Here is a 14425-nt window from a genome sequence, read left to right as displayed (position 1 = left end):
GGGTCTTATGTTTTTTGCCCCTCTGAGGTACTGTCTTAGCAGTGGATGAGAGAAAATCGGAGGTTCCGTATTGTAATGAGCTGAAATCGCAGAGGCATGGATTTTAATTGATGAGAAGGATAGGCCTTTGTCCAGCATCTCAGGTATTGTAAAATCTGAAGAATATTTGGAACACGTGTGGTTCAAGTCCTTGTGCCTGGTTCCAAGCACAGAATCTCTTCCATTTTTCTGCATATGATTTCCTGGTGCTGGGCCTCCTGGCTTCCAAAATGACATCTATAACAGTTTTAGAGAGAGGTGTGTTCTGAGTGGCTATATTATCTGCCATACAGCCAGATTTAAGGTTCTGAGTTGGCTGTGGAGGATTTGAGTGTTTTGTTGAGTCAGAAGATGAGGAATTAGAGGTAAAGTCCAGGCTGGGCCTTGAGACAAGCTCTTTAGGATTGGGTACCAGTGCTGACGTGGCCAGTCTGGGGCAATCAAAATCATTTTTGGCTTCTCTTGTCTGACTTTTAGGAGCAGCTTGGGAAGAAGAGGCAGAGGTGGAAAGGCATACGCTGTTAGGGTTTTCTAGCTGAAAGATAGGGCATCCACTTTCCATGCTTGTGAGTGATAAGGCCTTGTGCAGAATCTCTGTAGTTGGTATTTGTGAGGGGAGGCAAATAGATCTATGTCTGGGCATCCCCATTTCCTGGTTATCATGTTGAAGACCTGTGGATTTAATTTCCACTTGTGAGGGTCCATGAGGTTTCTGCTTGGTTCGTCTGCCAGAGTATTCTTCTTTCCTGGCAGGAATTGTGCCTGCAGATGTACTTGATAGGTCAGTGCTGTGTTCCACAAAGTCATGGCTTGCCTGCTGAGGGGGGTAGGAATGTGTGCCCCCTTGCTTGTTTATGTACCACATAACTGTAGTACTGTCCGTCTTTAGTAATAGTTGTCCTGGATGTAGTAGATCCTTGAAGGCTGTCAGGGCATTCTGTACAGCTAGCATCTCTTTTTGATTGATGTGAAGATGCATTTGGCCCGCGGGCCACGTGCCCCGAATACATTTTCCTGCTATGTGTGCCCCCCCAGGCATAATCCGATGCATCTGTTAGTGTCTGCCTGGCTGTGGGTAAAGTGAAAGGCTGTCCCTTGTTGTGGTGACAGGCCAGAGCCCACCATCGAAACTCCTATTGCAGGCAGGGAATAAGAGTTATTGTTTCCAGGCTGTGGCAATGTTGAGTCCAAACACTTTTTAGGCACCATTGTAGCTTCCTCATATGCAGTCTTGCATATGGAATTAGCATGATGCCATGAAGCCCAAAGCCTGCAGAATTTTTCTTGCAGGTAGCTGGGTCTTTGTTGCCATCATTTGAAAGTAATGAGTCAGTTGCCTTTGTTTGTCTGGCGTGAGAGGAGCCATCTGGGCAGTTGTATTTAAGCTTGCACCGAGGAATATTATCTCTTGAGAGGGCACTAGTTTTGATTTCTTTTCATTTACTGTGTACCCTAGGGCAAATTAGTAATTCTTTTACAAACGCCAGATGCTTTAGTAGAATGTCCTTGCTCTCTGCTTGAATAAGGCAGTCGTCCAAGTAGGGATATATTTTAATTCCTTTTTGTCTGCAAAATGCAATTACTGGTGCCAGGTATTTTGTGAAGACCCTGGGTGCAGTAGATAAGCCAAAGGGCAGTGCAGAGAATTGGTAATGCATTGAGCCAGCTATGAATCTGAGGTATCTTCTGCAAGACTGTCTGATTGGGACATGCAGGTATGCCTCTGAGGTCCAAAGTAACTAGCCAAGCCTTCTTGCCCAGCATGCATAGAAGTTGCTGCAGTGTCAACATTTTGAATTTTGGAACATCCAGGAAAGTATTTAGAAGTGACAGATCCAGTATTGGTCTCCAGGCTTTTGATTTGTCTTCTCTGCCTTTGGGGGCTGAAGCACCCCATTGTTTAGGTCTGTACGAGCCTTGGGGCTGAGATCTGCCTCTTGGGCGTCTGTATCTGCCTCTTTGTGGCCTGACACTGGAAAGGACCAATTTTTAGAAGGCCAGTTCCTGCTAAATCTAGGTGGCTGAACCTGTAAGAAATCCTTTACTGTCTGCATTTATTTAGCTTTATCCTCCATTTTCTTTAACACCTCTTCTGCCTTAACACCAAACAAAGTATCATGCTGTAATGGAGCATCCAATAATTTTGCTTTAACATGATCTGGTAAACTTTGTTCTTTTAACCAAGCATGCCTTTGAATGACAGAGCCTGTAAAAGCGGCTCTGCAAGACGCCTCTAAAGAATCAAAACCACATTGCAGAGTATACTTTCCCACTTGTTCAGCTGCATGCAATAAATCCTGCATTTCCTTATTGTCAGGACATTCTGAGCTTGTAAGCATTTTCTGTTTTAGCAAAGACATTAGGTATTGTTGATATTTAAGCATGTGAAACTGGCAGTTTAAAGCCCTTACAGCTAAAGTAGCAGAAGTGTAAACTTTTTTCCCCCCATCTATCCAGAGCTCTAGAATCCCTATCAGGGGGAACAGGGTTTTTTGCAGTGGAAGCCTTGACCCCCTTGGGACACTGAGAAATTGCTTCTGGGTCAGCAGCAGGGTTTTTATAAAGAAATTTATGAGAGTCTGTGACCCTGTAGTACCTATCAGGCTTAACTGGTGCAGGGGGTAAGGAATCAGGAGACAAACTGGATTCAGAAAAAAACATCAACAATATCTAGTACAAGGGGGGATAGCAAGGGGCCTGTGCTGAGGCAGTAAAAGAAAGTCTGAGCCTTTTCTTGGATTCTGACTAATCCTGGCTCTCCCAATGGAAATTGCTCCCTCATGGTGTGCAGGGTTTCCCCAAAAGAGTAATCCTCAGGAGGAGAGGCTGAAGGGACAGATTCTTCAGCATGAGTCCTCTCATAGGGAGGAAGAGAATATCCCCTGTTCTGAAGAGGAATCAGAGGTAATAGAAACCTGATCAGAGGAGTCATAGGCAGTGTCTTGCCTAGGCCTTTTATCAGGAGGGGGAATGGAACCCCTGATCAAAGTAATTAGGTCCTCGGCCACTTTAAGCATCTGTTTCTTTGGCATGGATGACTGTCCAGGAGAATGCTGTACTTGTTTCTTTGTCTTTAATGGTGTTTTAGACTTTGCCTTGGCTGCTGAAGTGGACTTGATAGTAAGCTGTGTAGGTCTGAAAACACCCTCAGAAGCCGATGCCTGCTCAGCGGCTCCGGACCCATCTGAGGGAATAGTTTCCGTAGGCCCAGTACCTTGAGTTTCCAGAGGCCTAGTTGTCTGCACATGGGAATCAGAGGCGGCCTGTGGCTCTGAGGTAGCAGGTGTCAAGGTCTGCGAAAGCACATCACTGAGAACCGGCGACTGGCCTAGAAGAGGCTTTGTCGTCTGTTTTGGACCTCGAATGCCTGTCCTTTTCTTTGTCTTTGCGTTTTTTATGAATTCCGGTCATCGGTTGTTCCGATGGCATTAGGTAGTTAAACCTTCGGCCAAAGTAATGTAAAGCGAAATCAAACAGACACTTAACAGTGCGTTGGTTGAATCTAGCACAAAACCGGCAACTAGCAACGTCGTGGTCAGGGCCTAGGCAAGGAATACAGTAAGAGTGAAAATCCTTATGAGGTATTTGCTTTCCACAAGAAATACAATTGTTAACTTTTACTGACATCTGTCTGGAGCAAGAAAAAGTTTCCCCAACGGGGTACTTAGCTTTATTGAAGACTTCTGTTCTGAAATTCAATTTCGAAAATCTCAGGAGTCTGCCGATCGAAAATCTCAGGAGTCTGCCGATCGGCACTTGCGAACTGCTTTTGCTTCGGGCACCGCGCGGCAAGAAAGACTGAAGAAAATGGCGTTGGCTGCATCTTATATACCCCTAGCGCACTGACGTCAGGGAAGAGGCGACAGCAACAGACGCCGGACCAGGACTTTGGAATTTAGGCCGACTGAGGGTAGCCTGCCAGCAGGATAACCCAAGTGTAATGACTGCAACAGTGAAACACGATGAACATCTGTATTGTGAGCCTGCTCTGAAGTGAAGGAATTTCCTGCAGGATTCCCTTATGGGGTGTGGAGGTAGGCATCTTTTAGATCTACGGTTACTAACCAGGCATTTTTGGTCAGCATAGGCAGCAGCTGCTATAAGGTTAGCATTTTGAATTTGGGGGAACCAGGAAGGTGTTCAGAATGGAGAGATCCAGGACGGGGCACGAAGTGCCATCTTTTCTGGGAACAAGGAATAGTCTGGAATAAAAGCCTTTGTCTGTCTGATCTGAGGGCACAGGTTCTACTGCCCCTTGGTATATGTGAGTTTGGACTTGTTTCAATGCCTCTGCCCACTGATTTGGAGATAAGTCTGGGTACCCTCTTAGAATTGGGAGTTCATTGAGGGAGAATTTGTATCCCTGAAAAATTATGTTTAAGACCCATTGGCCCTTTTCTACAGAAAGACAATTTTCTTTGTAGAAGGAGGGCCTTTCTCCTAGTTTTTGGCGAGAGAAAAGTGGGCAGAGGGGAGAGAGGGAGTCATTGAGAGTTTTTGCCATAGAGGGACGGCTTAGAACTTGCTGCCTTTGGAGTGGAATTGGTCCAGTGTTTGGTTCTCTGCTGTCCCTGGGATGGGAGTCTGGGTGGTCTGTCCCTGCGGGGCTTACCTAGCCCATCTGCTAGGTGCAGGTAAGGACCAGTGTTTTGAGGGAAATTCCTGCTGAACTTAGGAGGTTGTACCTGAAGAAAATCTTTTACTGTCTGCATAGATTTTGCTTTGTCTTCCATCTTTTTAAGCACCTCTTCTGCCTTTTCTCCAAACAAGCGGTCCTTATCCAAGGGTGCATCAAGTAATTTAGATCGGGCATGATCAGGGAAAGGTTGTTCCTTCAACCATGCATGTCTCCTAATGACCGAAACTGACACTGCTGCCCTACTTGAAGCTTCTAGGACATTATATCAACAGTGTAATGAGACAAGTACTTGACAAGTAGAGTGCAGTAAATCTGCTAACTCTTTCGAATTGGCACAATCAGGAAAGTTAGAAATTTTTTGTTTTAACAGTTCCAAAGTGTGTTGTTGATATTTTAACATGTGGAACTGACAGTTGACAGTTCTGATAGCTAAGGTTACAGATGTGTATACTTTTTTTTTTTACCCCATCTGTCCAGAGCTCTGGAGTCCTTGTCAGAAGGAGTAGGATTCTTTGTAGACCTAGCCTTAGCTCATTTTAGTCCCTGTGTAATGACCTCCGTTGTCTACAGCAGGATTTCTATACAGGTATTTGTGGGAATCCAGTACTCTAATACCAGTCAGGTTTTCTGGGAACAGGTGGGTGAGTGTCAGGAGTTAAACTGGACTCCTGGAAGACATCATCAACCACCTCTAAGACAGGAGAGATGGCCAAGGGTCTGTGCTGGGGCAGGTCTGGAAACTCAGTCTTTGCTTAGACAAAGGGAAGTCCTGGGATTCCCAGTGCAATGTTCACAGAGGGGGGTGAAGGGTTTCCCTAAAGGAAAGATAGTCTGGTGGGGGAGGCAGAGAGAATGGATTCCTCTGCATCTGAATCCTCACATAAGCAGTCAGAGGTTGTTCCTCTTCAAAATCTGAATAATCAGACTCCTCAGAATCCTGTTCTGTTAGTATTTCAGGATAAAGGTCTCTTTTCCTTTTAGAAGTTGTGGCCTGACTACCCCTGAAAAGGGTGATAAGATCCTCTGCCATTTTAAGCACTTGAGTTTAGGGAAGAGGAGCAGGATTAAGATGGTGGCTCGAGGTAGTTTTCCTGGGAGTAGCCTTGTCTCTAGGCCTAAGAGTATCCATCGGTCTGACAGGAACTGCAGTCGGAAGAGAAGACGTTTTTTGTCTGGAATCGGTAGTGCAAAAGGCCTCTTCAGAAGCTGGTGCCTGCGTCACTTCTCCGGACCCAACAGACAAACAAAGGCTTGGAAGACTAAGAAGATTTCTGTAGCATACTGGACTCCAAAAGGATTTCAGCAGAGGCCTGCGAAGGTATTGAATCGGGCATCAGGTGCTGCGAAAGCTCATCACTGAACTTACGACCAGGTTAGCAGTACAGACGTGGGAAGGCTTGGCTTTGTGTGGTTTCTATCCTTACGTTTCTTCGGAAAGGATACGGATGTTGGGCTGATGAACGCCATTTTGGAATCAGAAGACGAAAATACCTGGATACAATAAGAGATCTATGGTGAATGGTTCTTGCATTAAAGAGGGCACAGAACCAGCAACTGGGGATGTTGTGATCTGGGCCTAAACAAGTGATGCAGTATGAGTGAAAGTCTCGGTGTGGTATTTGCTTTCCACAGGTGAGACAACTTAACTTTTTTGGACATCTGTTAGTGCAAGAAAAAGAAGCATCCCCAAATGGGGTACTTAGCTTTAGACGTTTTCAGCTGTAAATCAAAACTCTGGTAGCGACCGACCGGCACAGTTGAGAACTGCTTCTGCTACGGGCTTCATGGCAAGAATGACTGGGGTAATGGCATTGGCTGCCTTCTTTTATAGCACTGACGTCAGACAGAAAGCGACAGCAGCTGACGCAGAAAAATAATGACTCTGGTATTCAGGCCGGCCGAGGGCTACCACAGCAGGGATAACCCACGGGTGATGTTCATGTTTCACTGTTTGCTGACATCTACAAAGTGGTTTGCTATCTGACAAAAATAAAAGCTACTTTAAAATACCAAGTTTTACTCATTTTGTAATATGTTTGATAATTTTTTTTGCCCCTTCTGCCTACCAAATATCAGCAGTCTTGTGACCAAAATGGCCCATTCGGTCTCTTTCAGAGGCGACAAGCTAGTGCATTAATCCAATCAACCATCAGGTTTTTGCTGTGCACTACATCCCCACTCACCATGGAGGCTGAAGGGCTCAGTAAGCAATAGTGGGCACCCTGTATATACAAGCTATTGGGCATGCCCGATTCCAGCACTGGCACATGCTGTTTGTGTACCTCCTCCACTTTCTCAGTGCTGCTGGGAAGCACCCATTTACTGCTAGTATACATAGACTACACTGGGTGTTACTACGTCAGCAGGACTAACTGCCTCGTTTCCCCCTGTTCTCCTCATCCAGCTTCGCCAGTGCCCATCTTTGGTAATTTGGGTCTCAGCTGGTACGCCACACACCTGAGGGTCAGTTTTTGTAAGCTGAAGTATTCTTCACACAGAAAAATTCTTAACAGGTTTAGAAAAATACATAGACACCCTTGGGTCAGACAACAGTCTACTTTATGTAATAAAAATAAATGCTGCAGATTTATTAACATTTGTTTTCTGGAGTAATGTACTGATCAATATTGACCAATTTCATGCTCAGCCTGGCTTTAAAATTCAATCTTGCTTTGCTACCAAAGAAACAGAAATAAATGAAAACTTTTATTACCTGACACTGTATGGGAGTTGGCTGTGTGTATTCAGACTTACGAATCTGGTGCATGAGCTGTTCATCAAATCCAAAATGAGCAAAACTAGAACAAGGTTTTGGAGGATCAGCACCTGAAACCTACAAGAGTGGAAATAAATTTGTCATGCAACTGCAGGCATTTATGAATAAGAATATACACTCAGCTGGTGACTACTGCAGAAAGAATACACAGAAGCACACAAATCAAAGCAAAGAAAGCATACAAAATAATTGGCAAATAAAAGACATGCATGTTAAGGGGTCTGTGGGAATTTGTTTACTCCCTTCTTGTTCTGAATACTTCTCCCTTCTTGTTCTGAACACTTTTCTATGGTTATAAAGTTATGTTCGTACCATAACTTTCCATCTGTGTTGTCCATCTTCATTTCCGTTAACCTGTGGGTACTGGTTCAGATCCTTGGAATAGATCGGCCACTTTTTTACAGCCTGATCTGACGTATGTTTGGGGGAGTGAGGCATTGTTGGTATATGGAGGACCTCAAGTCAGGAAGCTTGAGTTTGACAGAAAGGGCACAGCAACTAAACACGCTTACACTACAGAAGTTACATAACTCTATAATTAAGCAACCTCAGGAGCTCAACACAAGGAACAGAAATTGCTTTGAATATTCGAGCAGGCTTCCCAAAGACTAGGATAGGGGGATTGGGGGGGGGGGGTTAATGGAAAGGTAAACTAACACAGATGGAACATTATGGTGAGAACATAAACTTCTTTATCTAATGTTGTCCTCTTCATTTCATTAACCTGTGGGACAGAGTCCCCAGCTACAAAGAGCCAGGGTGGACCTCATGGAAGGATACTCCAGAGAACAGCAAAACCAAAAGTCCTTCTACTCCTGGATATGATGTCCAACTTGTAATGCATAATAAATGTGTGGGGGTAAGACCAAATAGCTGCAGCGCAAATATCCTAAATTGAAGCTCCAGACCAAAAAGCCTGAGAAGTAGCCACAGACCTTGTGGAGCTGGCCTTAACTGGTCCTCATAAGGGAATATTTTTGGAAGAATAAAAGTACTACAATCTTTCAACCATCTGGCTAATGAAACTTTGATAATAGATCTACCCTTTCTGTAACGGAAAAGGATACAAACAACCAATCGGACTTGCTAACAGGCTTGGTTCTGTGTAAATAAAACCAAAGCTGTCTATGAACATCAAGCAAATGGAGGATATATTCACCTATGTTTTGATAATTAAATTAGGAAAAGACTGGAAAAATGATGGACTGATTAATGTTCCCTTCCTTAGCCATCTTGGGTAAAAACGAAGGTTTAGTGAGCAAGGTAACACCATCCTTGTGAAAAATCAAGTACGGAAATTTAGAAAAAAGGGCTTGAAGTTCAGATACTCTTCTTGCAGACGTGACAGCTACTAGAGAAAGTTTTCCAAGAAAGGAATTTTATATCCACAGTAGCTGCAGCCTCAAAGGGCAGGTGGGACTAACGTTTACAAAATCATTGCTGGATCCCACAGTGGAGTAGATTCATTCACTGGAGGCCAGAGCAGGAAAATGCCCCTAAGAAAAGCTTTACAAAGCTTAGAAGAAGCAAGGGATAAGGAATCAAAGCCAAAATGAAAATTGGATATGGCTGCTAACTAGACTAACAGTAGAATAATTAGCTCCATCACCGAAAAGGGAAACCAAAAAGTCAAGTACAACCCCCACTGGTGCTGTAAAAGGATCTATCAGTCTTTGTTCAGCCCAAAAAAGAAAATCTCTTCCACTTGCTTTTATAAATCTTACGTTGTCAAAGACCTATGAGAGAAGACCAAAATCTCTCGAACTGGGGAAGAAAGCATGGGATATCTTGCCATCATCGGATGTGGAGTTGCGTACTTACCATAAATTGGCACCTGTGTTATCCTATGTCATTTTTTCTCAAAGAAGGGTCTTGGATCTGAGCTTTTATCCATGCCATTACTCCTCACAGACGGGTCAGAGTCCCCAGCTACCATACAGACTGGGAGACCTCAAGACATGCCAAAGCACCGTGGAACCAAAGGAGGCCCTGTTCCTGGAAACCAAATCCAGCTTATGAGACAGATGTGAGGACTACACAAAGTGGCAGCAGCACAAATATCAATGGAGAGTCTGGCCATGAAGGCTGAGGAAGTAGCCCTGGACCTACTAGAATGAGCACCTAACCTTCCCCTGAACATCCAGATGCTTGTTTGCATAGACTGTAGAAATGCAGCTACAGATCCATTTAGAAATAGTCACCTTAAAAACCAGGAAGCCAAGTCTTCTCGGGGACAAGGACACAAAGAGCTAATCTGATTAGCGAAACTCCTTGGCCCTATGTATATAAAATAGTAATTGCCTGTGTACATCCAAGGTATGTAGAATGTATTTTCCTTTATTGGAACAAATAAGGAAGAAAACTGGCAACCGAATATATTGGTTCAGATTGGATTCAGAGGCAACCTTGGGCAGAAAGGAAGGATTCATTCTAAGAGATAAGAGATGTCCTTGTGAAAGACCATACAAGTAGAAGCAATTGAAAGAGCTTGCAATTTGGAAATCCTCCTAGCCGAAGTAATGGCTACAGGAAGGCCATTTTCCATGTCAAGAATTTAAGATCTCACCAACTGGCAGGGTCAACCAGACCGAGTTAGAGACTGCACCTAAGGTTAAATCCCAAGGAGGCGAGAGATCCTTAACTGGCAGTCTGAGAAGGAAACCGCCTTTCATGAATGTTTACAGAACCTGGAAGAGAACATAGGTGTGGTGCTTTCATGAAAATTAGAAATAGCCACCAACTCGAGCTTAATAGTAGAAAAACTTGCCCCAGTCTGAAAAAGTGAGGACATGTAGCTGAAACAGAGACAGAAAAAGGATCCAGATTCCTGTTCTTAGCAGACAAAGCGTTTTCCATTTGCTACTGTAAACCTTCTTGGTGGAAGTTTTCTGGAAAGCAAAGATAATATTCTTGATGGGGGAAGGTAGCCTGGACTGTTTCAAGATCACTGGAATTGGAAAAAACATGCGGTTAGATGAAGGGTCTGAAGACTTGGAAGAGGAAGCCCTGAAGGATGGAAGATAAGATCCTGAAGGGCATCCAGTATCCAGGGAGGATACTTCAGAGGAGACCTGATGAAGGTGAACCACTGCTGATGAGGCCAGAAAGGGGCAATGATGATCAGGGATGTCCTCAGGCAATGTGCTTTCTGCAAAACTTTGACAGTCAAAGGGACAGGAGGATAAGCGTAAGAGACACCCGGAGTCCAAGCATGGACTAGAGCATCCCTTCGTGACTCCCCAGGTGGAGGAGATCAGGCCAAAATACAATCTGCATTTGTTGTTGGTTGGGGAGGCAAAGACGCTGCAGCACAGCGGACCCAACAAATCGAAAATCTGTTTCGCCATAAAGGGATTGAGGGACGACTAGTGAGGACTCGATATAATCTGCTGAGTTTGTCAGCCAAATTGTTGGACTCCCTGAGTATATGCATTGCAAGAATTAAAGTGCCTGGAGGACATCGCCCACTCCCACACTCTCATGGCCTCTCTGCACAACAGGTAAGATAGTGTTCCCCCCTGTTTGATGATACACCAGACCACTCCCATGTTGTCCATCTGAACTGCAATCATCCCCAGGGAAAGGCAGTCCTGAAAGGCTTGCAATATGTGTAGGACTGCTCTCATCTCTAGGTCTCTACAGGGGACCACGTGCCTTGAACAGTTCTCCCCTGAAAATGCCCCCCACCCCAACAGGAAAATATCCATGGTCACAGTGGCTTTGGGCGGAGGGAGAGAAAAGGGCCTGCCTAAGGTGAGATCTTGAGACTGAAGCCACCAAAGAAGGTGCTGTCTGCACACGGGTGTCAGTTTTATGGACATGGACATAGGTTGAAACAGAATGGACCACTGGGCTGCCACAGTCCACTTTAAGACCCTCATATGATACCTTGGCCAGAGGAACAAGCTGAATGGCTGCGGCCATGGATCCTAAGGTCCAAAGAATTAGGTGAAACGAAGGATGCAAAATATTAAAATCTACATGATCTGCTCCCAAATCAACTGGACTCTGCATAAAGTACAGTTGTGTACACTTACCATAAATGTAGATGTTAGAGTGTATTCACTGTTGCAGTCATTACATTTGGTAAATCTGCCGGCAGGTTGCCCTCAGTCGGCCTGATTAACAAAGTCTTGGGTCCTGCGTCGGTTGCTGTCCCTTCTTCCCTGACATCAGGTCGTCAGGGGTATAAAACATGCAGCAGACGCCATTACATCAGTTTTTCTTGCCCCAGATGTCAGGCACCCCCCCAAACGAGGAGAAAAAAAATGTCTATGTGTACATATATATATATATATATATATATATATATATATATATATAAAATGTAAAACACAAAAAATATACCTCCAATCAAAAGCAAATACACCAAAAAGGCTTTTAAGCATAGTAAAAGAAAGGACAGGAATAGTAAGAGAAAAACAGGGGGCTGGAGGGAGGGAAACCAGAACTGCAACAGTGAATACACTCGAACATCTACATTTATGGTAAGTGTACACAACTGTACTATGTTCTTCGCGTTTCACTGTTGCAGTCATTACATTTGGGTAGAATCCCAAAGCTATGGTTGGGAGGATGGATTTATACAGCATTACCCTGCAGGATAGAAGTGGCAAAGCCAGCTCTGGATTTAGAGAAGAGAGGTAAATGGTAATGTTTAGTGAACGTATGAACGGAGGTCCAGGTAGCAGCTTCTTGAATGTCTCTGGTAGGAACCCCTCTGAGAAAGGCTGCAGGAGTAGATGCAGCCCTGGTGGAATGAGACCTGATCCCCTTGGGGATAGGTTTACCATGGTGCATATAGCAGAAATAAATACAACGGCTTATCGATTTGGAAACAGTCTGCTTTAAAATATTCTTTTCCTCTGTCCCTGCAGCAAATGTCACCAATAGTTGTTCAGATTTTCTTAAAGATTTTGTCCTGTTTAAGTAGAATCTAAGATGTCTGTGCACATCCAATGAGTGCAGAATCTGCTCACCCTTGTTCTGTGGATTGGGAAAGAAAGTTGGCAGATGAATGGTCTGATTAAGAGCCACAATGGATATCACCTTAGGCATGAAAGATGGATTAGCCCCGAGAGCCATCCTGTCCGGATGAAAAATAATGAAAGGCTCCACTGCCATAAGAGCCTGTAATTCTGAAATCCTTCTAGCTGAAGTGACTGCTAAAAGGAAAGCAGTTTTCCAAAAAATAAATTTTAGGTCTGCAGTAGCAGCTGGCTCAAAAGGAGGGAGAGTTTTTTCAAAACAAAATTGAGGTCCCATGCAGGAGTCGGTGCTCTCCTGGGAGGTCTTACATTTTTGGCCCCTCAGATACTGCTTTAGCAGAGGATGAGGGGAGGTTCTGTGTTGTAATGAGCTGAAATGGCAGAGGCATGGATTTTTATGGAAGAAAAAGAAAGGCCCTTGTGAAGCATCTCAGTTAAGTATTGCAGAATATGAGGAATATTGGGCATTGTTGTGCTTATTCCTTGTGATTGGTTCCAGGCATAGAATGTTTTCCATTTGTCAGCATAAGATTTTCTAGTACTAGGCCTTCTAGCCTCCAAAATGACATCCATCACAGGTTTGCTGAGGGATGCCAAGGGTATTAGTTGATTAGCCACGCTGCAAGATTAAAAGTTTGGAGCTGAGTGTGCAGAATTTGGTAGTTCTGCTGAGACAGTATGTAAGGTGTCTGAGGCAGGTGCCACGGAGGAAGGTGCGACTCATTGCGCAGGAGTGGGCACCAGTGTTGGCGAGGCCAGTCTAGAGCAATCAGAATTTATTTATTTATTTATTTTATTTATTTTACATTTGTTAACCGGGCTAGTCTGGCTGGATACATGTCCATTTTCAGCAGAGGCCCGAGGAGAAAAGCTCCACTATCAGACTAAGACAATACATGAGGAATACTTTACTAAATAAATCAATTTTTAAAAAACAAAAAACAAAAATGTACAGAGACAAAATACAGTTTGCCTGGACTAATTTAAGTAGGCAACAAACAGAGTTCACATTATGTGGCTGAGGAGTTAAGCTCAGGCACTAAAATATAAAGTTGAGTTAAGGATATCTGTAGTCAAGCTAAGTAATTTAATCATCGGTCAGTAGGCTAGAAGACAGATTAGGTAGTTAGCAGAGGGAAAGAAACTGATGGTAACAAGTGTTAAAAAAGCAAGTTAGAAGGTAAACAGGTAGATAGGTAGTAAAGCTATGGGAAAAAGGGGAGAAAAGATAGATAGAAATTGTGGATAGAATATGGTTACGTAGGGTAAAAGTATTTTAACATAGTTAAATGTTATGAAAGTCAAGTTGAAAAGGAGAGTGAGGAAGCAGGATAGAGATGAAATGCTATGGTAGTAGGATAAAGATGGTCTAGGTATGGCTGGAAAGAAAATAGAGAGAGGAAGGCTATCTGAGTGAAGTAGGCAATAAGATAGGAGAAAAGAGTGAAGGTCCAGTGAAGGGGCTGAGGATGTTAGTCTAGGTAAGAAAGGGAGTGGAAAGAATTGCAAGTAGCAGACTGTATATAGTAATGAACAGTACTATGCTCAGTCAGGATTGGAGCAGGGCATAGCCAGTGAATTAGTAGGTGGTTTTATCTGTTTTTTGAAAAGGTGACATGATGTTAGGGAGGTCAGTTCAATGGAAAGTTTATTCCAGTAAGAACCGATAGTGTTTGCAAATAGGGAATCACCTGATTTGTTATGAGATTTCAAGGTAGTAACTAGTAGCTTGTTGGCTGATCTGAGTGTCTTGAGATTTTTATAAGGTGTGATGAGTTTATTTAGTATGGGTATATTGGAGGGGTAATGAAGAATTTTGAAAGTGATGATTAGTTGTTGTAGGAGTATAAGGTTGGAGTTCAAGCCAGTTGAGTTTCTTTAAGTTAAGACAGTGGTGAGTTTGGAAAGGTGAGCCAGTGGCAAATCTGGCTATACTGTGGTAGGCAGTACTCAGTTTCTGAAGATTGCCTTTAGATAAGTTGA

General features: G+C 43.7%; 1 protein-coding gene across 1 annotated transcript in view; it reads right to left on the bottom strand.

Annotated features, from left to right (window-relative positions):
- DDX42 (DEAD-box helicase 42) overlaps positions 1-14425 on the bottom strand; it is a 991771-nt gene that overhangs the window by 518985 nt on the left and 458361 nt on the right. Inside the window, exon 8 of the mRNA XM_044054957.1 lies at positions 7392-7511. Within this exon, the coding sequence (XP_043910892.1) occupies positions 7392-7511 (120 nt within the window). The remainder of the gene's footprint in view (positions 1-7391; positions 7512-14425) is intronic.

Source organism: Protopterus annectens, chromosome 13.part0 (assembly GCF_019279795.1).
Source record: "Protopterus annectens isolate FY-2018-M chromosome 13.part0, PAN1.0, whole genome shotgun sequence".
Taxonomy (NCBI): domain Eukaryota; kingdom Metazoa; phylum Chordata; order Ceratodontiformes; family Protopteridae; genus Protopterus; species Protopterus annectens.
Note: the sequence above shows the minus strand (reverse complement) of the source record. Positions and strands in the feature narration are given on the sequence as shown.